Source organism: Pan troglodytes, chromosome 19 (genome assembly GCF_028858775.2).
Source record: "Pan troglodytes isolate AG18354 chromosome 19, NHGRI_mPanTro3-v2.0_pri, whole genome shotgun sequence".
NCBI classification, from domain to species: domain Eukaryota; kingdom Metazoa; phylum Chordata; class Mammalia; order Primates; family Hominidae; genus Pan; species Pan troglodytes.
The window spans coordinates 52,325,287-52,349,247 of NC_072417.2; the positions used below are offsets into that span (position 1 = coordinate 52,325,287).

The 23,961-nt window shown below is 54.3% G+C and overlaps 1 protein-coding gene and 1 pseudogene across 4 annotated transcripts; one reads left to right on the forward strand and one right to left on the reverse strand.

The window, feature by feature from the left end:
• Positions 1–4,121: 4,121 nt before the first annotated feature.
• ALDH3A1 (aldehyde dehydrogenase 3 family member A1) lies at positions 4,122–14,559 on the reverse strand. 4 transcript variants are annotated; one of them, XM_016932223.4, is made up of 11 exons: positions 14,326–14,559; positions 11,089–11,255; positions 9,373–9,604; positions 8,686–8,771; positions 8,145–8,353; positions 7,234–7,351; positions 6,476–6,617; positions 5,648–5,814; positions 5,136–5,235; positions 4,462–4,592; positions 4,122–4,374 (listed from the first exon to the last, which is right to left on the reverse strand). In XM_016932223.4, the coding sequence occupies exons 2-11, from the start codon at positions 11,248–11,250 to the stop codon at positions 4,360–4,362; spliced, it is 1,362 nt and encodes a 453-aa protein (XP_016787712.1). In that variant the 5' UTR covers positions 11,251–11,255; positions 14,326–14,559; the 3' UTR covers positions 4,122–4,359. The 4 variants fall into 4 exon arrangements, 3 of the variants coding, with proteins under 3 accessions (XP_016787712.1, XP_016787713.1, XP_063655807.1); XM_016932224.4 differs by lacking the exon at positions 14,326–14,559 and adding an exon at positions 11,564–11,733; XR_008540294.2 differs by lacking the exons at positions 5,136–5,235; positions 14,326–14,559 and having other exon boundaries at positions 11,089–11,335.
• Positions 14,159–22,284, forward strand: LOC468187 (TBC1 domain family member 25-like; annotated as a pseudogene).
• The last annotated feature ends 1,677 nt before the right edge of the window (positions 22,285–23,961 follow it).

The window sequence follows — 23,961 nt, forward strand, 5'->3', positions numbered from 1 at the left end:
TATAAAAATTAGCCTGACATGGTGGTGGGCACTTGTAGACCCAGCTGCTCGTGAGGCTGAGGTAGGAGAATTGCTTGAACTCAGGAGGTGGAGGTTGCAGTGAGCCAAGATCACACCACTGCACTCCAGCCTGGGTGACAGAGGAAGCGAGACTCTGTCTCAAAATAAATAAATAAATAAATAAATAATAAAATCAGGTAATTTCAGATGAGATGATGGTGCGGGGTTGGGGGGCGTTTAGAGCAACAAAACACCAATGATGTCTTTGAAACTCACTCATTTTTTCATTTACTCAACAAATATTTACATAGCACCTTCTATGTATAGGCCACTGTTCTAGCCTCTAGAGATCTAGAGGGAATACAATGGACAAAGGTCAGCGCTTGCCAGACAGGCAATAAACAGATACACAGACAAGACAAAGACTAAGGCAGGCGAGTGAGAGTGAATAGGGAAAAGAGATGAGATTTGAGCCGGAGGAGGCTTGATGAGAAGGATCCAGGAGAAGAAGGAACAGTCCTGAGGAAGGGAAAGGCTTGCAGGAGGCCATGGGTGTTGACCAGGAAATTCGTGGCAGAGGTCAGAGAGTAAGGCAGGGCCCAGAGCACATAGCGCTTTGCAAGGCAATTTACGGATCCTCAAGTGCAACAGGAAGCCATCATAATATTTTATTTATTTACTTGTTTTTAGAGCTGGAGTCTCACTCTGTCACCCATGCTGCAGTGCAGTGGCATGATCATAGCTCACTGCAGCCTTGACCTCCTGGGCTTAAGTGATCCTCTTGCCTCAGCCTCCTAAGTTGGGACTACAGGTGTGCACCAGCATGCCTGGCTAATTTTCTCATATTTTGTAGAGATGGGGTTTCACCATGTTGCCTGGGCTGATCTTGAACTCCTGGCTTCAAATGATCCTACCACCTTGGCTTCCTAAGGTACTAGGATTGCAGGTGTCAGCCACTGTGCCTGACCTGCTAATTGGCTCTATCCAGAAAACAAACCTCTTATATCTTTATGACAGGAGGTAATTTTGCAACTTGGACAGATATGCCCACTGGAAATTAGGCTTCTTCCCTCTCACAGGAACTAGAAGATGGGGGTGCATTTCAAAGAGATGACACCCCAGCCCTTGAGAAAGATGTCTGGCTCGTAAAGCTGACAAGAGTATTATTTATTACAGCTTCTGAAAAGACTTACACACATTTCAAAGAGACAGAACTTACAATGACATGTTTTCCAAAGCAGGTGCTCTAAGACAAGGGAAGGGAGAGAAATCTCTTTTTCAACAGAGATAATTAAGTCTCTTTTTTCTATTTTTTGAGACAGAGTCTTGTTCTGTTGCCCAGGCTGGAGTGCAGTGGTGTCAAAACAGCTCACTGCAGCCTCAAACTCCTGGGCTTAAGTGATCCTCCCACCTCAGCCTCCAAAGTAGCTGGGACCACAGGCATGTACCACCATGACCAGCTAATTTTCTTACATTTATAAAATATAAGATGGCATCTCGCTCTGTTGCCCAGGCTGGTCTTGAACTCCTAGATTCAAGTGATCCTCCTGCCTTGGCCTCCCAAAGCTCTGAGATTAGAGGCATGCGCCACTGTGCCTGGCATGCCTCTTATTTTTGCATTTTAACTTTGCCCTAATGGAGATTTTTGTATTGGGAATATCATCTGGGTGCACAGTGAAGAATGAACCACAGGGAAGCAAGAGTGGAGGAAAGAAGGCCACTTAGAAAGCATTTGCTGGTGCTCAGGCCAGGGACGTGAGGGTGAAAATGCAGAGTTGGACACGTGTTTGTGATACTTGAAGGTGCTCCCCTGGGGGCTTGTGGAAGTCTTGAACTTGAAGGAAAGCTGGGAGTAAAGGCTGACTCCTAGGTTTTGGCCTCAGCCACTCTGCAGGGTGACATTCATTGGGAAAGAATGGCTTAGGCCAGGCCCGGTGGCTCACACCTGTAATCCTAACATTTTGAGAGGCCGAGGCGGGCAGATTACGAGGTCAGGAGTTTGAGTCCAGCCTGGCCAATATGGTGAAACCCTGTCTCTACTAAAAATATAAAAATTAGCTGGGCATGGTGGCACGCTCCTGTAGTCCCAGCTACTCGGGAGGCTGAGGCAGAAGAATCGCTTGAATCCGGGAGGCAGATGTTGCAGTGAGCCAAGATCATGCCACTGCACTCCAGCCTGGGCAACAGAGAGAGACTCTGCCTCAAAAACAAAAAACAAAAAACGAGTGGCTTAGAGGGGAAAATCAAGAGTTCTCCTTTGGGCACGTAAGTGTTAATTTCCTATTGAGACTCCAAGTTCACAGTTCAAGTCAGTTGTCGGGTATATGAGTCAGGAGCTCAAGGTCAGGAGGGCTGGAGACTAACTTGGGAACACAAGCTGGTGAGGGAGGAGAACTGGAGCACGTGGGGTCCAGGAACCCGGAGAGCAGAGTGTTCGAGGGAGGTTGGGGTCAGACGGAAGGAGGTGGCAGGGCAGTGGAGATGTCCAAGGTGGCTGCGAGACCCTGGGGATCTGCCCGCACGAGACTGTGCCTGCCTGGTCAAGAGCCAGGGGTTCCCTGTAGGACAGAGGTGAGGGAGGGTCACCTGGGCAAGCGGAAGTTAGTGGGGACAGGAAGCACTGTTTGAGAACAACCATTCAGATGGGTCTTGCCGGGAAGGAGCGCAGAGACATGAGGCAGTTGCCGCAGGGGGAGCCAGTTAGGAGAAAATATTATTTTGTTTTGTTCTTGGTTTTGGTTTTCAACATTTTTTTAGAAACAGGGTCTCACTGTGGCTCCCAGGCTGGAGTGCAGTGGCACCATCACAGCTCACTACAGCCTCGAACTCCTGTGCTCAAGTGATCCTCCTGCCTCAGCCTCTCTAGTAGCTGAGACTACAGGCACACACCATCGCACCCAGCTAATTTTTTATTTTTAGTAGAGACAGGGTCTCTATTGCCTAGGCTGGTATTGAACTCCTGGGCTTAAGGGATCCTCCCACCTTGACCTCCCAAAGTACTGGGATTATAGGCATGAGCCACCACTCCCAGCCAAGATTTAGTTTGGCTCAATTCTCTGGGTATACAATAAGTCACAGGTGCACGCGGGAAACATCCAAACAAAACAAAACATAAGAAAACAGTTTCCTCTCTGCTCCTGCTCCCACCCCCTCACTGGAGGGAAGGAAGCACAGGTAACACTTTACGGTTTTTCTGGTTGCATTTGGGGTCTGGGGGACTTGGAATAAGGTTCAAGACACTAGAGAATAGGAATGGTCCAGGACAGAAGGGGAAACTGAAGATGCAGGAGAGAGAGTAAGGTCAGGAGTGGGAAGGGGGTGGTGGTGGCGGGGCACGGGCCAGGTGGAGGGTGGGCTTTTGCTGGGAGCAGGCACAGGTGGGGCCAGGCACACCTGTTGGTGGTGGCACAAAACTCTATGTTTTCACAAGGAAATCTCAGCAAAAGCCGGGAGGGCTTTGCTGCATGATACCAGGAGAGTCTGTGTAGAGGACCCTGAGGGACAGGCCCAGCCTCAGCAGGTCTCCCCCAGCAGCCTCCCCTTACCTGCCAGGCCCAGGCTGGGAGGCTTCCTGGCTCTGAGTCTAACCAGCCCCCAGAACACCCAGCTTCAGACTCCCCTTGCCAGACCCTGTCCTGGCTCCTCAGGCCTCTGGGGCGGGACTCTGGGCCAGCTGCAGCCCAACGCCATGCAGTTGAGGCACCGTGGGTGCTGGTGCTGCCTGGCCTCGGGTCCTTTGCCCCCACGAGCAGCACTATGACATCACCAGGGCGTTTTGTGTTGACTACTGCATCGTCTCACAAAGTGGCCCCTGCCCGAGATAGTGAAGCTAGTCTGGGAAGAGACGGCATCAGCTCCCCGTATCTGAGCCACTGTGCCGACAAGGCCCAGCCTCCTCAGGCTCTCCTTGGCCGGACACACCAGAGATAGAGCTGACCTCCCCAAGTCTAAAAGGAAGACAAGTGTCACCCTGACACCGTGCATGGCCTCCTGGCACAAGGCCCCACCAGCTGATGAGAGGCCTTTGCTGGTACATCAGTGACCACACTGCGTGGGGCAGTGGGATCAGGCAGGACAGGTCGGTGGGTGCAGGGCTACAAAAGAAGTGCCATATGCCTGCATTTGCTGAGTTAGAAAAATTGTATTCGTCTCTTTATTGGTCTAGAAAGGGGTGGGGACTTGGAATGGTGAGGCCTGGGCCCATGTGGGAGTGGGGTGTGCACAGGTCAGCAGGTCAGCAGAGGAGTGGGGCTGGGCTGGGGCTGCAGGAGTGATTCTCCCAGGGCCAGGAGAGCCAGTGAGGGTGGTCCGCACTCCGATGGGACACAGTATGGCCAGGCCAGGCGGAGCAACCCCTCCTCAGTGCTGGGTCATCTGTGAAAGGGACACGGAGTGGGCAGTGATCCCCAGGCCCTGGTCCCGCACAGCCCGGTCTCCCCCACAGCGCCTTCCCCCTCTCACCTTGGCCGGGCTCGGGGGGTATCTGACCTTCAGGCCTTCATCATTCATCAGAGGCCTCACCAGGCAAGAGCGGCGGTGAGAGAAAGTCTCGAAGCTCTTCTTGCCATGGTAGGATCCCATGCCGCTGTTCCCTGCGGAGGAGAAGTAAGCACAGGGCTCAGCATCCTGCCCCCAGGACGCCCCAGGTTTCCCTCTCCACCTTGTTGGGTGTATCCCAGAACCACAGGGACAGGGAGGCAGAGCCCCAGCCACCATCACCCATCCTTCCCTCAAATCCTATGGCCCTCAGCACCCAGCCCCAGGTTGTGGCCCTTTTCTGGGCCTCCTGAGGGTGGCCAATGTCTAGGGTGTCCCCAGGGCATCCACACTGTGGGAGTGCCCAGCAAGGGTCTAATCCCAGCTCTGCCACTAAATGGCTGTGTGACCTCTGGCCTGGGTCACCTTTCTCAGGCCTCCATGAAACAGGCCGGTGCACCAGGTGACCTCTAGGAACCTCTAGGCTCCCAGGTTAAGTGTGTCTGATGGATGGCACGCAGAGGCCAAGGTCCAAATGGAAGAGGCTAATGGGATGCTGCCGCCCGGGCTGCAGGAGGTGGTCCCTCCTGAATTTGCTGGGTGAGTGTGCCCAGCCCTGGGGGCCCAGAGGGAGGCAGCAAGCTCAGCCCCAGACTCACCCACGCCCCCGAAGGGCAGAGAGTGCAAGGTGATGTGGACGATGACATCGTTGGCCGCCACCCCACCACTGGATGTCTCTGCAATCATCTTCTTAATCACCTGCACCAGGACCCAGCCACTGACCTCAGTCTCCTGCCCACAGGATGCCCCAGCCCCCCACCCGACCCTGCCTGGGTATAGCCTGGAGCCACAAGGACAGGAGCAGGTGGAGGCAGAGCCTTAGCCTCCATCTCCTGCTCTTCCTGCAGACCGCGTGGCTGTCAGCACCACATGAGCAAAGAGTGACAGCAGCCGCCCCCATGCCTGTGTGCAGGGCCCTGGGCAAGGATCGCTCATTCAGTGCCCTCAGGTGATGCTGCTGTCCTGATCTTACAGACGAGGTGAAAGGAGCTCAGAAAGATCCAGTGACTTGCCCAAGGTCACACAGCCAGAGAACAGTGAAGCTGCAGTTTGAACCCAGGTCTGTGGGCCCCAGGACCCTGGCGGAGGGCACCCCAGGCCCACCACCCACCTTGTCGTTGCTGGAGAACATGTAGAGAGCCAGGGGCTTCTCACGCTGGTTGATGAACTGGATGGCCTCCTCCAGGCTGCGCACGCACACGATGGGCAGCACAGGCCCGAAGATCTCCTCCTGCATCACCGGGGACTGGGGGTCCACGTCCGTGAGGATGGTGGGGGCTGAGGCAGGAAACAAGCCAGAGTTGGACGGCGCAGAGACCCCCACGCGGATGGAAAGTGCAAGCACCTAGACCCCTGCTCCAACCCTTTTCCAGGCAAACCTGCCCAGGCTTGGAAAAGGGCAGGGACGAGGCCTCAGAGAGGTACCCTAGGCACCTGCGTCCTGGATGCCATCTGAGCAGACCACTGGGGACAACTATAGGTTAACCTGTATGGAAGGACCCGAGATCTGCCTCCAGGAGCAGGCACTGCACCTGCCGGCCACCTGATGCCCTGCCAGAATTCTCTTGTCTCCTTGACAAACTCGGGGCCAAGAGGGTCCCATCTGGTGACCCACAGCCTGGGCACTGGGGGCCACTCACGGCTGGGCACACCTGGGGCTCCTGTGGCTTCTGCTGTCCCTGCTCCTGCTGCTGCAGAGGGGCAGGGAGATGAGGCCCCTCTTTCTGGGCCTTTGCTGGGAGAGGGGATTCTGAGGCTGAAGCAGGGGCTGTCCTCAGCCCCTGCCTGCTAGAGTCTACCCCAGGCTCCCTGGTGAAAGCAATTTATACCCATCCCGAGGTCACGTCTGCTTATCAAGTATCTGTGCCCACTTGCTGTGAACTGGCTGGGGACCCCTGCAGCCTGGGCAGGTGGGCTGTGCTCTTCAGGGGTCACGCACCTATGTAGCGAGTGGCCGCATCCCCGGTGCCCCCATAAGCCACCTTCTGGCCCTCAATCAGGCCCATCACCCTCTGGAAGTGCCGGGCACTAATGATTCTTCCATAGTCCCGGGATTTCTTGGCATCTTCCCCGTAGAACTCCTGTGGAGAAGAGGTGGGGGCTTCGGGTAAGGACGCAGAGCCTCGTCCTGCCCAAAGGCTGCACAGACACAGGCCAGCAGTGTCTGTCTTTGGGTGGTGGGATTCTGGGTGGAGCTTTTTTCTTCTTTATGCTTTTTAATCTTTTCTAAATAATCTATAGTGATTGTGCATTATCTTTTTTTTTTTCTCTTAGAGACAGGGTCTTGTTCTGTTGCCCAGGCTGGAGTGCAGTGGTGCAATCATAGCTCACTGCAGCCTCAAACTCCTGGGCCCAAGCAATCCTCCAGCCTCACCGTAGCCTTCTAAATAGCTGAGACAACAGGCATGCACCACCATGCCACCATGCTTGGCTAATTTAAAAACATATTTTGTAAAGATGGGATCTTGCTATGTTACCCAGGCTGGTCTCAAACTTCTGGCCTCAAGTGATCCTCCAGTCTCTACCTCCCAAAGTGCTGGGATTACCGGTGTGAGCCACCATGCCTAGCTTGCATTATGTTTATATTAGAAGAAAATAAATCCAGTGTTTCCAAATCTGTAGAAGTCGGTTAAGGGGCCAGGCCCCCCTTGTGCCTTACAGCCTCTCATCCCACCCTGCCAAGGGGTCAACACTCACTTTCAGTGACTTCTTGAGCTTCTCCACAATTTGGTTCTGGATCGAGGGGTCACAGAGGATGTAGTCAGGGGCCACGCAGGTCTGGCCACTGTTCATGAATTTCCCCCAGGCGATGCGTCTGTGAAAATCCCAGACTGGACTAAATCCTAAAGGTTCCCCAGGAGTTGCATCTCGTTTTGCAGACCCTTGAGCTCTCTGGTCAGCAGAAGCCATCGGCTGTGACCTTGCCACCAGTGAGTCCTCCCAAGCGGTCTGCTCACTTCTAGACACTGGACTGAGCAGACCCAATGGCCCTGATCATGTTCACTGGCGACTGGTGGGGAATTTCTAGAGGACGTCTGTTGAGGGCAACCTCCGTGCTCCCTGATCACGCCCTTGTCCTGCACAGCCAGGTGTCACTGCTACTCGGGCCCCCCTACATCTCTGGGGCCACAGATGTGGGATATGGAGGTGGTCAGAGCCCTGGCTAGGGTCAGGAGGTGCAGATACGGGTTCTGCCCCAGACCCCGAGCAGCGGTGGCCCTTCTCCCCTCTGGGCCTGCTCTCCAGAACTCAGATTGCCCTGCCCCATCAGAGGGCTGAACCCAGTACAGTTCCTTGTGTCCTGAACGTCCCACAGTTGCTTTTTCTGCAGCCTCTGCTTGGAGTACCACTTCCCCAGTGATGCGCACTCAGCAAACAGAGCTCAGCCTAGACCTCTCCCCCTCCAGGAAGCCTTCTGGGACTCCCCACACGTCTTCTGTGCATGTGGTCCCCACCCCTACCCCCATGTAAGTTTCTGCAAGGACCACTGCTCCATGAGGCAGGGGGTGTCTGTGTTACTCAGAGTGGACCCACAGCATGAGGTGCAGTCATGTGTGCTTGGAAGGCAGAGTAAGGACTGCTGCAGCCAGCAGGCCCGTGCCTCTCACCGGCAGGCCACGTCCAGGTCACAGTTCTTGTCCACGTAGCACGGACTCTTCCCTCCCAGCTCCAGCGTGACAGGGGTCAGGTGCTTGGCAGCAGCCGTCATGATGATCTTCCCCACCCCCGTGCTGCCCGTGTACAGGATATGGTCGAACCTCTCCTTGAGCAGCTCCGTGGTCTCAGGGACACCCCCATTGATTACTGGGTACAGATCCTTCCATGCAAGGAGAGAGGGGAGGCTCAGCAAAGACCAAGCCCCTCCTCGCTCTTGCAAGTGTGGGTGAGTTGCAGTGGCCAAGACGAGCAGCCCCGAAGCTCAGCACCCCACCTTGGGCGGGGGGTGGCAGTAGCTGGCAGTAGACCGCCTTTCCTGGCCCAGGGGCTCTGTTCACCCCAATGAGACAGGGCAGCTGCTAAGAACAATCCTCAGCCCCACCAGTAGCTTGGCCCCTTGCTGCAAGAATTCACTATTTCTCACCCCCCAAAGACCTGGCCCTAGCTCAGTTATGAGGCCATGGAGTTACGAGGCCCTGGAGGGCAACTCACCTTGTCCAGGTACTGGGGGATGATGGTAGCCAGCAGGCTCGCCATGTTCTCACTCAGCTCCGAGGGCTTGAGGACCACTGCGTTCCCTGCAGAGCACACCGAGCCAGGCCTATGCCCAGGGTACTTCACCAGAGGCTCTGCCCTCCCAAGGACCACACCTGAAGCCTCCCCTCCATTGTGTGTCCTCGGGACAGTGGATGGAAGAGTTGTTAGCAAACAAGCACATGTCACGGGGCACACCCAGGAGCACACACGGGCACATGACAGAGGGACACACACGGGCACACGCTGGCCAGAGCTGCACCACCTGGCCCTCTGAGTTGCTGAGATGTTGGAGGAAAAGCAGAAAGGGGAGAGAGGCTCTGGGGGCCTGGTTGGTAGAACAGCGCTGGCCCATTCTAGGAAGGAAGCCCTGATGCATATTAGGTGACAGAAGCTCCAGCCCCCCAACAGGGGTGGGGGAAGGCAGTCCCTCTCTGTATCACCAGGTGTGGACACCTGAGCCTGACTGGACCTCAGGCACCAAGAGGCCTGGCTAAACAGCTTGGTCCCCACAGCCTCCTGTGACAGACCCAGCAAACCCTTATCTGACCCCAGGACTCTTAACACAGGCCTGAGCCCATCCTGGCTTGGCTCCACGCTGGGGGACGGTGCTCCCCCAGCTTCCCTTCCCACAGGGCCATGCACCTGCAGCGATGGCGCCCACCATGGGCTGGATGGTGAGGTTGAAGGGGTAGTTCCAGGTGCCAATGACGAGGACCACGCCCAGTGGCTCCGAGTGGATGTAGAGCTCGTCCTGCTGAGTCTGGGGCGTCTTCTCCACGGGCTCATCCGCGGCCCACTCAGGGAGCTTCTGGATCATGTACTCGATCTCCTCTAGGACGTACACCACCTCCTCATAGTAGGCGTTCCATTCATTCTGCAGCGACAGAGCCGGAGTGAGCTTCCAGGGCCAGGGCCCACCTGCAGCTGGGGCGAGTGGGGAGCCCCACTGCTCAGCTGCCAGGGTGATGGGGGCCACTCACCCAGCCCAGGGTGGGGGCAGCCGCAGAAGGCTCCCAGGGGAAGCAGAGCCAGGATTAGCCGTTGGACCTGTGGGTCTGAGAGGACCCCTTTCTGCCAGAGGGGGGCCCAGGTAGGTTTGGGGCCCCAGGGGAGAGAGCCGGTGAAGGGACCAGGCATGGGCAAAGGAATGGATCCAGGTAGGGGGAATAGAGCCGGGCAGGGGAGAGTGGATTCAGGCAGTGGGAATGCATCCGGGGAGGGGGGGAAGGATCCGGGGAGGGGGGATAGATTCGGGCACTGGGAGCTGGATCCGGGCAGGGTGGAGGGAGCCAGGCCCTTTAGTTGTCTGGAGGGAGATGCAGGACCAAGGGCTGCTGGGCGCCCAGGGCCTCCTGTGGGGAGCAGGGGTGAGAAGAGGAGATGCAGACGGTGGAAAACGCGTCTCTTTTATAAACTTGGGCTGTGAAGAGCAACACAGAAGCTGTAAAGTCAACAGAATGGGTTTCCTTGTTGTTTCTGGTTTAAGATGAGAAGTCCTGAGCGATTTCTTGAAAAGTGCAGTAGCAGGCCCGGCGCTGTGGCTCATGCCTGTAATCCCAGCACTCTGAGAGGCCGAGAACTCCTCCTGAGGAACTCCTGAGGGCAGGAGTTCAAGACCAGCCTGTCCAACATGGCGAAACCCTGTCTCTACTAAAAATACAAAATTAGCCGGGCATGGTGGTACACGCCTGTTGTCCCAGCTACTGGGGAGGCTGAGGCAGGAGAATCGCCTGAACCCGGGAGGCGGAGGTTGCAGTGAGCCGAGATCGCGCCATTACACTCCAGCCTGGGCGACAGAGCGAGACTCTGTCTCAAATAAATAAATAAAATAAAATAAAAATAAAAGTGCAGGAGCAAAGAGGGTAGTCGGTGGGAGGATGGGCTCCGGAGCGCTGGACCCCAGGCAGCATGTGGGGACAGCAGGGGTCTGCGAATGCAGAGGTGTCTGGTCTTGCTCAGGGCGAGGGACGGAACAGCCCCTGTGAGAACTGGGAGGGAGGGGAGAGCCCCCCATGCCCTCCGGGGTGCCAAGCTGCTCTGGTTCCTGGTGTGGAGAACCGAGTGGTCCTGCGTGGGGCTGAGGAATGGGGAGGACCAGAAGTTCAGGGTGTCGGGGCAGCAGGAAGTTGAAATGGGGGACGCTGCGGGCGGGACGCGGAGGCCGGGCCAGGAGGTAAAGGCCAGAGGGCGGAAGAGGCGGCGGGGGCGCGCGGGGCGCGGCGGAGGGGAGGGCGGTGCGCCCAGTCTCCGCGACCGAGGGGAGTCCTTCCTGAACCTCTCTGGGTCGCACTCTCCCCCGCCCCCCGCCCCATCGCATGGCCCCGACACTGGCAGAAGGCGGCCGCCCAGCCCGAGCACCTTGTGCAGGTCGGCGGCCAGCGCGCCCACCAGCTCCTGCTCCTGCTCCTGGATCAGGCGCCGCAGCGCCTCCAGCTGCTGGATCCGGAACTGCAGCAGACGGGTCCTGCCCGAGCTGAAGGCGGCGCGGGCGCGCTTCACGGCCTCGCTGATCTTGCTCATGGCGCCTGGGGACAGAGAGCACCTGCAGCTGGCTGAGGGGCACGAGCGCGCCCTGCCTCCCACCCCGCCTGAATTCTATAGGAAGGGACTTCCCTGGGCTCGGCCTTGGGGAAAATGGCCTTTCCGCTGGAAGGTCCACTTTCTGCCTCGCCTCCTCCCCCGCCCCTCACTCAGACGCCTGGGCCCCGGCTGCCTTGCTAGCCCCTGAGAAGGTGACACCCGCCGCAACCCGAGTCCTAAGCCGAACTGCTGCTGGGGGCTCTTGGCAGCGTGCTCGCGGCAGGGCCTTTCCCGGCCTTTTCCGCTCCCTTACTTGCTTGCAAAGCTGATGGCACAATCCCAGACCAACACCCCCAGAGCTCTGCACACGCAGTCAGCCACTCTCCAGATCAGATTGGAGGGGCGCAGTCCGCGATTCCACACCCAAGCCGATAAAGAAAAACCCAGCACCACCCTCCTGGCTAAGCCATTGTTCTGAAAAGCGCTGGTTTCTTGGCAGAGCTGAACCAGGCTTGGTGTGTAAACCACGCGTGCCACACCTGGGAGACGCACGCCCATGCCCGCCAAGGATTCAGAGAGCTGCAGATTTCCACAAAGAGGTGTGGAGGCGATTCCTGCTACCAATACACGAAAGTATAGTGGCAAATCGGGATGGCCCTGCTGGGGGCAATTTGGCAATATGTGGCAAAAGTTTTTCAAACATACTTCTCTGTGACGAAAAGGTCCTACAGCCTTTCCTAAACATTCACGAATAAGAAAGTCATCACTGTTTTCTATAACAGGGAAGTATTGTAAACATCCCAAAGGTCCGAAAGAAAGGAGACAGTTTAAATGACTCCTGTCACACCCACGTAAGGGTTTACTGTGCAGTATTTAGGGATTAGGTGGAGCAGGCTATTCAGCATGTTTGTAGGGGCTCTCTCTGCACCAGGGGTGTCTCAGGCACTGGGGATAAGAAAGAAAACAGGTTACAGGCCGGGCGCGGTGGCTCACGCCTATAATCCTAGCAAACTCTTTGGGAGGCTGAGGTGGGCGGGTCACCTGAGGTCAGAAGTTCAAAACCAGCCTGGCCAACATGGTGAAACCCTGTCTCTACTAAAAATACAAAAATTATCTGGGAGTGGTGGCAGGCGCCTGTAGTCCCAGCTACTTGGGAGGCTGAGGCAGGAGAATTGCTTGAACCAAGCTGAGAGGAGGAGGTTGCAGTGGGCCGAGATTGGGCCATTGCACTCCAGCACTTTGACCGGGAGAATGGAGCCATAATCACAGAGTTCTCCTATTAGATTAGTGGTAGGAGGTAAGGCAAGGTTAGTGAGATTTGCTAGAAGTCAAGAGGCTGTCAGTGGAAGCGGTATTTGAAGGCCTCGGGTAAGTAATATAATTACTTTCAGCGAGACTCCATCTAAAAAAAGAAAAAGAAAGAAAGAAAGAAAGAAAGAAAAACAGAAAACAAGTTACAGAACAACAGATGTACCAGGCGTGTGCATGTGTGTGTGCATGTGTGTGTGTGCGTGTGTGTGCGCGTGCGTGTGTGTGCGTGTGCGTGCACGCGTGTGCGTGTGTGGGCGTGCATGCTCTAACATGCAAGAAAGGACTAGAACGGTAGCCCCCGACATGATGAGACAACTGATGGGGGTGGAATTATTGATGATCTGTTTTCCTCTTATGCAATGTTTGACTTTTTGCAATGAGCTTGTATTTTTTAAATTTTGGTGCGTTTTAAGATAGGCACTACATGCTCATGAAACAAAATGTAAAATATAGCAAAGGGGCACAGAAAAAAGTCTGCCTCCCTCCTCCCTGCTCCATCAGCTGTCAGGTGCTGCCCCACAGAGGGGCCACTGTTACCAGTTCCTTACTCCCCTTCCTGAGATACTCAGCCCACTTGCAGACCCGGCATAACTTTTAACATCAGCAGAAATAGGGTATTTCCATTTTTTAAAAAAACCCTATATATCATATGTAATATATAATTATATTGTATATAGATATATGGTCCTGCCTACATTCCAGCGAGTGGCTTCCAATCCTTCCTCTGCCTCCCCTCCCCATAGGCTGACCCCTAGTCCCACGCTTTCTGCACAGGGAGGAGGGACCTGCTGGCATTGAGGGTGCTCTAAGCCTGGCCCTTCCATGGCCCCTCCCTATGATCTGATAGGAGGCTGGGAAAGCCCCCTCACTGGGACCTCCTCAGTCCCATGGGCCAGGCCCCTCCTGCTGACCACAACCCAGGAGAGAAGGTCCTGCTTCTCTCCCGAGCCTTGTATGGTCAAACCAAGGCAGGCAGCCCAGGTGGGAAGAGCCTGGTGAGCGTGGGACGGGATTGGCCTTGCACCCCAGCATCGCCACTTGGAACTGTGGTCTCTGGGCTGGACGGCCTTCCCAGGACTTCCCCGAGAGACAGGTTAACAAAGGTGCCACTTCACAGAGATGAGTGGACACCATCACGTCGCAGCTGCACCCAAATGGGAGCTGCTGCAGCAGGCACTGGGGGCCTCCCCAGAGCCTGTCGCCTCACACCCCACATTCCTGCACCCCGCTCCTCTCACCTGTGCCAGTGTTGACTTTGCCCCCCAGTGACACCTCCTCCCCTCCTCATTGCCTTCCATCCTCACAAAAGCTCTGTAGTGATGCCCATGAAGAAGAAACGGTTATGAGTGCATTTTACAGATGAGGAAAGGGAGACTGAGAAACATTTAATGCTGTATCTGATCTCACAGTTAGCAGGTGGCATGTCAGGGTTTGAACCCACATGCATCTCTGTCAGCAGCTCATGCCTTTAGCACTCGGCTCTGCTGCCTTCCTTCCAGTCATGGAGTCTGACGGCCCATCAAGGCCTCTCACTCCATGGCCACCTTGGTGTCCCTGCTCCGCGGATCCCTGGGACCTCTGCCTCCTGGTTTGGGGGATGGCAGAGCTGCCAGAGGTCCAGGAGGATGCTCCAGAGATGATGGTCCCAGAGGCAGGGACCCCCTGGAGAGATGATGTAGGACTCTTGACACTTAGGGCCCCGGCTCTGAGTGCAGACTCCACCTAGACAAGAGAAAAAATAAGGAATGCAGGGAAGAGGATTACCTTTGACACAGCCTCTCCCGGTAACTGGGGCTCCTGGAACGGCAAGAGCCAAGAGGGGACGTATTTAAGGACCCTGCTTCCCGTCCATTGAGCCCTTGGAGTTCCTGCCCAGGAAGTTTGCGTGACAAGAAAAAAAAATATTCAAATGTGGGGTGTGGCGTCCTCTGGACCTCTGCTCCCTACAGCCCAGGTTTTGGGGATTAGGTCCCGGGCTGTTTGCTTTTGTTCACTTCTGAAATGCGAGAATGTTTCTGAAGGCTTGGGCAGGGCACATCTCCAATCTTCAAAAGAGCCTATGTTTGCCCTGGGCGTGGGGGCTGCTGATTGATTCAGCCTGGCGTGGAGCTCTTCCAGCTTTCCAGACTTGCCGCTGCCAGATGCGGTTCTCTGAGTTCTCTGGTTACATAAGATCGGCAGGGGTCAGCCACGAACCACAGTGAGAGCATGCAGCTCCCCCGAAACGCACCCCCAGCCACCGCTGCCCCGGGCCCTTCACATCCCCCAGTGTGCACAGGGCCCCATTGAGTCAGAGATCCTAACGCTGGGGAGCCACAGGCTGGGGACTTTTGATGGGGATCTCCAATCCATAAATCTGCTCCCTCGTTGAATAGCTGAGAAGAGGGCCAAGGGTCTGTGTAGTCACCGAAAACCAGAGACGCTTGGGAAGGAAGGAGTCTGGAAAAGCCGTTCCCACGCTGTCTGATCAATGTTCGCTGGGCTCCTGCTCTGCACCACGCTGTGGGGAGGAGGCAGGTGTGGAACAGACTCTCGGCCCCTCTCACCAGGAGCTTCCCGCCATCCTCACCCGCCTGCGGGCAGGCTGCTTACCAGCATGGGGTCCCTGCTTCCCATTTCATTCGGGGAAAACACAAGGTTCCGGTCCTGGCCTACGAGTCCTGAGGATGTGCTCTGGCCCTGCTGCTTCTCTCCACCTGGAGCCCCCTTCCCCTACGTCCACCCACACGGCTACGCTCCAATGTGCTGTGGAAAATAGCACAATGCTGTCGTCTTCCTCCATTATTTTTTCTCTGGAGCGTTTATATCTTGTTTGCTACCTGTCCCTTAACTCCTGACAGCTAGAATTTGATTTGTTCACTGCTGTAATCTCCATACAGCATTTATAGTAGATGCTCAATAAATATTTATTGACTGACAAAATAAACAGGAAATTTCAAAATAATGTGAACACTGTAGTAACCAGGTAGGCAGAGGATGCTAGAGGGGCTGGGGTGAGAGTCCGTGGGAGGGAACATCATCTGAGCTGAGTGAGAAGCATTTGGGCAAGGAACAGCAAGGGGGCTGGAAGAGCAGAAGCAAAGGCACAGAGGCTGGGAACGTTATGTCACGAAAAAGTGCGATGTGTCCACTGTTGCCAGCAGGAGGTGTGGAGGTGAATGACTCTCCTGGGGCGGGGGCTCACGGAGGCCTGTGGGCCAGGCTGGCTGTGGGGGTGCAGGGCGCTGAGGAGATTATCAGACAGACAAATGTCTGCTATTTTTTGTTTTAGAGAACCCCCTGGACAGGGCACAGTGTGAGAAAAGTCTAGCCCAAAGGCTGCAGCTTCCAGCAATGCAGGCAAGAAATGACGAGACCCCCAAATAAGACTAACAGAATGGGAAACATTCCAGAAACAGCAGAAAGAAGCATCTGCAGGACCTCGCACCTGTGCAGGGGCTGGACTGGGTGGCAGGTGCAAAGTGGGGTGCCTCCTGAGAGGGGGGAAGACCGAGCCTGTGCCAGCCTCTCCCCTTTTCTGGTGGCAGCAGCTGATTATCTTTGCAGGCAACCCCTTCCTACTTGGTGAGATGATCAACCAGGTGCCTTCTCCAGGCCAGCCATGGGTTGGGGTGGGCTCCCCATGAGGCCTCCCTGACTCTCCTGGGAATTTGGATCTTGAGTAGAGGGCAGAATGCAAGGCCGAAGGCCATTCGGAGCTGACTTCTCGTGGCAGCGGCCCTCCCCTGGGAGAACCATGGAAGCAACTAGCAAAAGCCAGCAACACAGCACTGAGTACACGAAGTGACCAGAACAGTGCCTGGCGGGCCGAGGGCATCCTGGAAAGGTTAGGTGGTGTGGGTGTCATCAAAAGTGGCAGCAGTAGTGGTGGAAGCGTCAGAGCAAGGAGCCTAAAAGTAGTTCAAATCTACGAAGAACAAAATCCTTGTTTGCGTGTTTGGGTTTTGGTTATAGTTTCAGTAGTGGCAAAAGTGTGGGAGTGTGGGTTGTGCTAGAAACTTGCAGATACTTGCTTTTCCGATTTTCTTTTTTCTTTTTTTCTTTTTCTTTTTTTTTTTTTGAGACAGGGTGTTGCTCTGTTGCCCAGGCTGGAGTGCAGTGGTGCCATCACGGCTCACTGCAGCTTTGAATTCCGGTGCTCAAGCGATCCTCCCACCTTGTGACTACAGGAACCCACCACCATGCCTGGCTAATTTTTAAATTTTTTGTAGAGATGGGTCTCATTATGTTGCCCAGGCTGGTCTCAAACTCCTGGGCTCAATTCATCTTCCCGCCTCAGCCTCCCAAAGTGCTGGGATTGCAAGCATGAGTTAATCTTTGCAAGTCCTAATACTCCATCCCCAATGCCTCATCCTCACCTGGGCTGTCACTCACTCTCTCTCTCCCAGGCCACTGTTCTTGCCCTCTGCCTACTCTCCTTGAGTCAGGCTCAGCTGCCTTCTCCAAGTGGCTGCCAGAGAGACATGCGGACGATAAGGACCTGAGCATGTCTCTCCCCTGATTCACATCCTTGGGTGGCACCCCCTTGCTGTCAGGAAGCTTCCTCCCATGGCCTGTGAGCCCCTGCCTGGCCTGGCTCCTGGCTGCCTTGCCAGCCTCACTTCGCACCACTTCCCACCATTCTCACTGCACTCCAGTCTGCTGGCATTCCTTGACTTAACCAGGCAATTTCCTACCACAAGGCCTTTGCACATGCTGTTCTTTCTCCCTGGGACACTTTTTCTTCCACTCTGCACCAGACTAACTCTTATCCATGTTCAGATCTCAGCTTCCCTGACCTCTCTCACCTCTCAAATAAAACCTTCCTTACTTCCAGGAACCTGTCACAACCTGCATTCATATCTTTGTTTGTGTGACTATGTGTTGATTGTTTTTCTTCTCTCCTTATTCCCCCTTGGACTGGAATGTCCACAAAGGCAGAGATCTCAACTTTTGTCCAGCACCATATCCTGGCACAAGGGAGACCTCTGAAGATACGGAAGCAGCCCACTACACCTAACCATCCCTCTGATGGAAAAGCAATCATTTAGCAAGACGATTTTCAGCAAATTCACCCAAAGTTAGCAAAAAAAGTGTTGAATGAATGAATGAATGAATAGCGAGTTTGCTTAAATTTCAAGGAACATTTAGATTAGATATAGTTGTTGGGAGGGGAAACCACTTTCTTTATACGAGTAGAAGGAGCCTGGGCAACATAGAGAGACTCATCTCTACAAAAAATAAAAAAAAGGAAGGAGGCTGGGTGCGGTGGCTCACGCCTGTAATCCCAGCACTTTGGGAGGTTGAGGCGGGCAGATCACTTGAGCTCAGGAGTTCAAGACCAGCCTGGCCAACATGGTAAAACCCCATCTCTACTAAAATACAAAAATTAGCTGGCCGTGGTGGTGCATGCCTGTAATCCCAGCTACTCGGGAGGCTGAGGCAGGAGAATTGCTTGAACCTGGGAGGTGGAGGTTGCAGTGAGCCAAGATTGCGCCACTGCACTCCAACTTGGATGAGGGCAGAGCGAGACTCCATCTCAAAAAAAAAAAAAAAAAATTAGCTGGGCATGGTGGCATGCACCCAGCTACTTGAGAGGCTGAGGCGGGAGGATCACTTGAGCCCAGGAGTTCGAGGCTTCAGTGAGCTGTAATCATGCCAGTGCACTCCAGCCTGGGGGACAGAGTGACCAGGTAGACCCTGTCTCAAAAAAAAAAGAGAGAGTAGAAAGGAGAAAATTAGGCAGTGGGTCTCAGGGACCTCCCCATTGGTTAAAAGTGTTATGACTCAGGAAGACAAATGCCACATGTTCTCCCTCATGTGTGGGAGCCAAACAAGTGGATCTCATGAAGATAGAGAATAGATCGGTGGTTACCAGGGCTGGGAAGGGTGGGGAGGTGGGGGAATAAAGAGAGCTTGCTTAGTGCGTACAAACACATATTTAGGTAGAAATAATACGACTTAGTGTTCAGCCAGGCACGGTGACTCACACCTGTAATCCCAGCACTTTGGGAGGAAGAGGCGGGCAGATCACCTGAGGTCAGGAGTTTGAGACCAGCCTGGGTGACCAAGCAAGACCCTATCTCTACAAAAAATGTAAAAATCTGCTGGGCGTGGTGGCACGCACCTGCAGTCCCAGCTACTCGGGGAAGCTGAGGTGGGAGGATCGCTTGAGCCCAGGAGTTGAAGGCCACAGAGAGCTGTAATCCAGTTACCGTGCCCAGCCAAGAGCAGTCAGTCTGTTACAAAGCCCTCTGTTACTGTTACAAAGCCCCTCTTTGGAGAGGCATGAAGTCAGCAGAACTGGCTGTGCCCGGGGCAATTTCCCCACTGTGTCCACACCTTCTGGGGACTTGTAGGAAAGGACTTCTGGGGCTTCTTCATCTCTTTATCTGCTGCCAGTCATAGTGCCTTGGGTCAGAGAAGCTGCAGGTTTGCAGCCAGCGGAGGTGAGTGCGAGCAAGGGGGAGCCTCCCCTAAGATGCTGCAGAGGCCCCAGTGTTCACCCCATCTCCCTTGGACTTTCCTGCTCCCAGGAAGCTGTGGCTCCCAGGCCCAGGCCCTGGCTCCCAGGAAGCCTCTGCCGAGTCAGGACAAAGGGCATCTTAGCGGGGCAGAAGGCATGAGTGCTGGCTGGAGGGGAAGTGGGTACTAGGGCCATCCTGGCTAAGTCAGCCTGCCAGGCAGGATGGCAGCAAAGTGCAAGTCATGGTGAGTTAGGCACAGGCAGCCTCACAGCAGGAATGCCCGGCCCTCCTAGCCCAGGTGGAACCTGCCTGAGTCACCGCCTGGCTGCAGCCCCAGCTGCAGAGCCTCTGCAGACCAGCCCACACCCCGGCCATCCTGGAAGGGACACAGCGGGCATGCCAGGAGGACATGCCAGGGCACGCTTGGGTTGGTACTGCCAGTCTCTTGGGGTCTGGGAAGCCCCGTCCTGGATCTTAACGGACACGGAATGCACCCTCATCACACATGAAATATAATGTTTACTCGAAAAATGCAAAGAAAATTTGTTTTGTTTCTTCACAATAATCACACAAATGTAATTTTACAAACATAATACACAGTTTAGCTCAGACTTTTTCTTTTGTACGTACTTGGTTTGCCCCTTTCTCAATATGAGTGTCTCATCTGTAATCCACAATATTTTCCCTAAGTTTTTCTCAGTGCTTATTTGACATACACAAAAATGTACATGACACACTGGAAGCTGTCAGCATTTTAAAAGCAGAGCCTCATCATGCACCCTCTTCTGCATCTTCTGACCCCACTCCATCCGGGGCGGCCGGGAGCTGGAGTCCATTCTTCCTCATGGCCGTGTGAAAGCAGTGGTAAGCATGTAGAATGTGCAAGCAACCACAATGTTCCCCGTGGATGGGAGACCACTTTGCCCTCCACTTTGGATCAATGCTCCATGGGCCGCTTTGCATGTCTTGGCGTGTGTATTTCTGCGTGTTAGATCCCAGGGATGCTGGCTTTGTCAGTCTTCACAGGTGTTGCCGGTGACTATCCACCAAGGTCGCCCTAAGGGGCTGTTGTAGTTCCAGCTGGCCTGGCAGTGTGTGGCACTCTGCCGTTTCCCTGCTGCCTAGTGGCTGGTGCATTCCTCACTGTGCAATGGCCATTGGCATTTGCCCATTTCTTGGAAGGGTTTGTGTTTTCCTTGTCAGTGTCTAGGCGCTCTTTGTATATTACAGCCATCTGCATCACTAGTATTTTCCTGAATCTATCATTTATCCACGGACTTTATTTATGGTATATTTTGTTATATAAAAGTTTTTATAAAGCTAAATAGAACTCTCCTGTTTTAGTTTAGATTAGGAGGGTACTCCTTGCCCCAGGATTAATTCCTAATTTTCTGCTAAGATTTTTATTGTTTTATTATTCACTTTGAACCCATCAAGAGTTGATTTTACAAATGCAAATGGAAATGCACATTGATTTTCTTTTTCTTTTTCTTTCTTTCTTCCTTTTTTTTTTTGAGACAGAGTCTCACTCTGTCGCCCAGGCTGGAGTGCAGTGGCACGATCTTGGCTCACTGCAACCTCTGCCTCCCGGATTCAAGCAATTCTGTGCCTCAGCCTCCTGAGTAGCTGGGACTACAGGCACCTGCCACCACGCCCGGCCAATTTTTGTATTTTTAGTTGAGATGGGGTTTCACCATCTTGGCCAGGCCAATCTTGAACTCCTGACCTTGTGATCCACCTGCCTCGGCCTCCCAAAGTGTTGGGATTACAGGCGTGAGCCACTGCACCCAGCCCACACGTTGTATTTTTTTTTGCAGATGCACAGCCTGTGTGCCAACATCGTTTAATAACAACTCCACCCCTTCCTGACCCTTTGCTATGTGCCAGGTCTGAGCACTTCCATGTATGAACTCCTTTAGTCCTCACAAGCACCCAAGAGGCAGAAACTATCATTATTTCCATGAGAGATGAGGAACTGAAGAACACAGAGGCTAAGTGATTTGCATAAGGTCACACAGCTAGTGAGCGATCGAGCCAGGTTTCACCCGAGAATCTGACCTGGCATCCCCTTGAGGAGACTCATATCCTGGGGAGTCCTTCCCCCCAGGTTTGCAAACATATTGCCAGAGTGTGGAATACGGTTTTCTCCAAATTCTGTTCTCATTCCTAGTCTTGAACGTGTCTGCTATCCCCATTCCCCTTACCAGGGAAACTGCAAATCACGATGTGCCCAGGTCTGTCTCATCAGTGTTGCAGAGACCAGTCCATGCGTGGGGTCGCTCATCCACTCTAAAAGAAGTATGAATGGGATGCGTGTTGGTTTCCCAGCTCATTGATTTCCGTTTCTATCAATTCCTAGTTTCTTTTGGTGCTTAAACTATATAGGTCCTTTATTTTTGTTTTCCTATTATAACACAGGAGTGAAAGTGTTTGCTTTTCCTCTGAATTTGCTGCTGGAGCTCAAGCGAGAGGTCGCCTTCAAAGATGCCCTCTACATGTGTGAGGTCACCTGAAGTTCGCTGTCCCCTGATCCTCCTGAACGTGAGGGAGAACTGGTTGGATCCCCCAGCTAAGTGGCAGACACTGGTTTTGGTGGCCACAGGGGGCGGCCCGTGTGACAGGCACATGCTAAGGCCTGCCAGTGGAGGAGGTAGTACCTTTGAAGATGCCATTGACCACCTGGCCACAGCCAGCCAGGGGCCTGGTAGCAGGGGGTGTCACCTGAGACAAGCCGTCCTGGATGGCCTCCAGCAACTCAGGGATAACATGGGCTTCGGGAGGGACCCTCTGGTCCAGCTGCCCCACCCAACCACCCTTATTAGCTCCAAGTCCCTCTCCAAGCCTTTGCCAAACTCCCCAGACCCACTGCTCTCCTCCTTTTCCCATCCTGATTCCCCATCTTCCTTATCTCCACCATCCACCCAGGAGGCGTCTGCCACTGCTGACATGCTGTCGGCTCCCCCTTGGTGCGAGAGGTAGGCTCCCAGAAAGACCCTGGAAAGTCCCTGCCACCCACACCACCAATGGGGCTGCCCCCACCCCAGGAGTCTGGTCGGGGGAACCCATTTATGCTGTTCCTCTACCTGGCCCTCCTGCTGGAGCACCGCAACCACACCATGCGCAATGCGCTGGATGACAACGAGCTGGCCATGTGCTTTGGCCGCCTCATGTGAAAACGCCACCTGGGGCGTGTCCTGTGCTGGGCCAGGGCTCTCTTTGCTGATTACCTGCAGTGTGGGACTTGGAGGAGGGGGCTGAGGCCACAGCTACATCTTGATCAGGCTTTCTCCAGCCCACCATCAGCCCCACCAGATCTCCATTCTTTGCCATGAGGGCCAAACGTGAGAACCCACCTCCCTGCCTGCCAGCCCTAGACCTGCTGGAGCATAGAGCCCTTCCTCCCCAGGTCTAAGTATGCAGGGCCCTGCTACAGCACTGCCCCCACCCTGCCCTGCATAGAGCCCTTCCTCCCCAGGTCTAAGTATGCAGGGGCCTGCTCTGCCACTGCCCCAGAGGAGCCACGGCCTCTTTACTCTGTTTCTGCTGTTTTAACAACTATACTTTACACACATGAAAAAAAAGAATCTCCACCTATTAAATCAAATGTATTGGTTATTCTTTTATATCATTCCTTTTTATTGACTGGCCTGAGAGCTGTGTATTGACATCGCCCACTGTAACTGTATTTGGATCAAGCTCTCCTTACAATTCTAGTAATTTTGGCTTTGTGTATTTAACCGTCATTTTGCTTAGTCCATATGGTACTATGACTTTTTTCCTTTATAAGATTTGCTTTTCATCATCACATGTTCTAAGCTGAAAGTCTGCCTGTCTGTGGCTCACACTGCTGGCGCGCCACGTCTGTGTCTTATCTGTCCACACACGGACCGCCCCCAGCCCTTCTCGACCTTGCTGTTCCGCATGCATCCCGTCAATCCTGCAGAGCTAGGGCTTGTTTTCAGACAATATCCTGACAGCCTCTCTTTGTGTAATGGCTGAAATACTTGGGGTTATCCTCTCAATTTCCCCCTGTATGGAGCGGTTTACTTCCTCCGGTTATTTCCTCTTGCCTCCAGTGCTGTTCCTTCCACTTCCCCTGGCTTGTCTGTGAGTTCTTCCTACCTTTCCGCTGTGTCGATGGGTCCTCCCGTCTCTGCTCAGTAATCACAGGCGCATTTCTCTACCCACTGTTTCCCACTCTGGGCTGCCCTCCTTTGCCAGGACACGAGCTTCAGACTCACCTCCGCTCCACTGCCACCCCAGGCCTTGGCTGTAGCATTTGGGATGGGCACCCCTACCCCTCCCCACCTCTGTGCCCCAAGGTTTTTGCCCCCCACTTAAAACTAAAAGTACAGAGCCCTCCTGTACTTTTAGTTTTACACTATTATTTGGCCCAAGTGAGGTATGAATACAAAATGACTTTTTTCCCAATTACTGCCTCCCACTGTCCCTTGTCCAACCTTTATTATCCATCCCTAGGACACCCCAACAGCTCCCATCCCTTCCTGGCTGGTGTCCCATATCAAAACACCAGGTCCAGGAGAATTTATTAAGCGGACCCTAGTGAATGCGCTTCTGCCCAGCCTGGATTGGGCCTGTGGCCCTGAGGAAGGGGACAAGGAAGGCCTCATTACCCCGCCCACCCTGGGTCTCCCTTTCCCTCTGGAATATCGGCTGGTAGGAGAAAAATGGGCAAGAGCGAAGGACTTCTGACTTAACTGGTGCTCCTGGGAGGTGCTGCTCTTCACAGCCCCTGCAGTGCTTACCCACCACTGGGTTCCTGGAGAGGGAGGGAGATTCCTGCTGCCCCCCATACCCTCCGCCAAGTACCTTCCATGGGGCCCCTCACCTCACCAGCAGGTCCCTGGCCATGGCATCAGCAAGGTGGCCCACCCAGCAAGCCTCCTGGGGTGCAGCTGGCCCAGAGGGAGCGAACGCATTGTCCCCATGCAAG

Bases quoted from the DNA above. Each gene is read 5' to 3' on its own strand.
- ALDH3A1 (XM_063799737.1), bottom strand. From the start codon at position 9,516: ATGAGCCCGTGGAGAAGACGCCCCAGACTCAGCAGGACGAGCTCTACA. The intron at 6,618-7,233 runs GTGAGTGTTGAC...TCTTCTCCACAG, and splicing joins AGCTCAAGAAGTCACTGAAA to GAGTTCTACGGGGAAGATGC. The intron at 4,593-5,135 runs GTGAGTCTGGGG...TCTCCTCCGCAG, and splicing joins TCTGCCCTTCGGGGGCGTGG to GGAACAGCGGCATGGGATCC.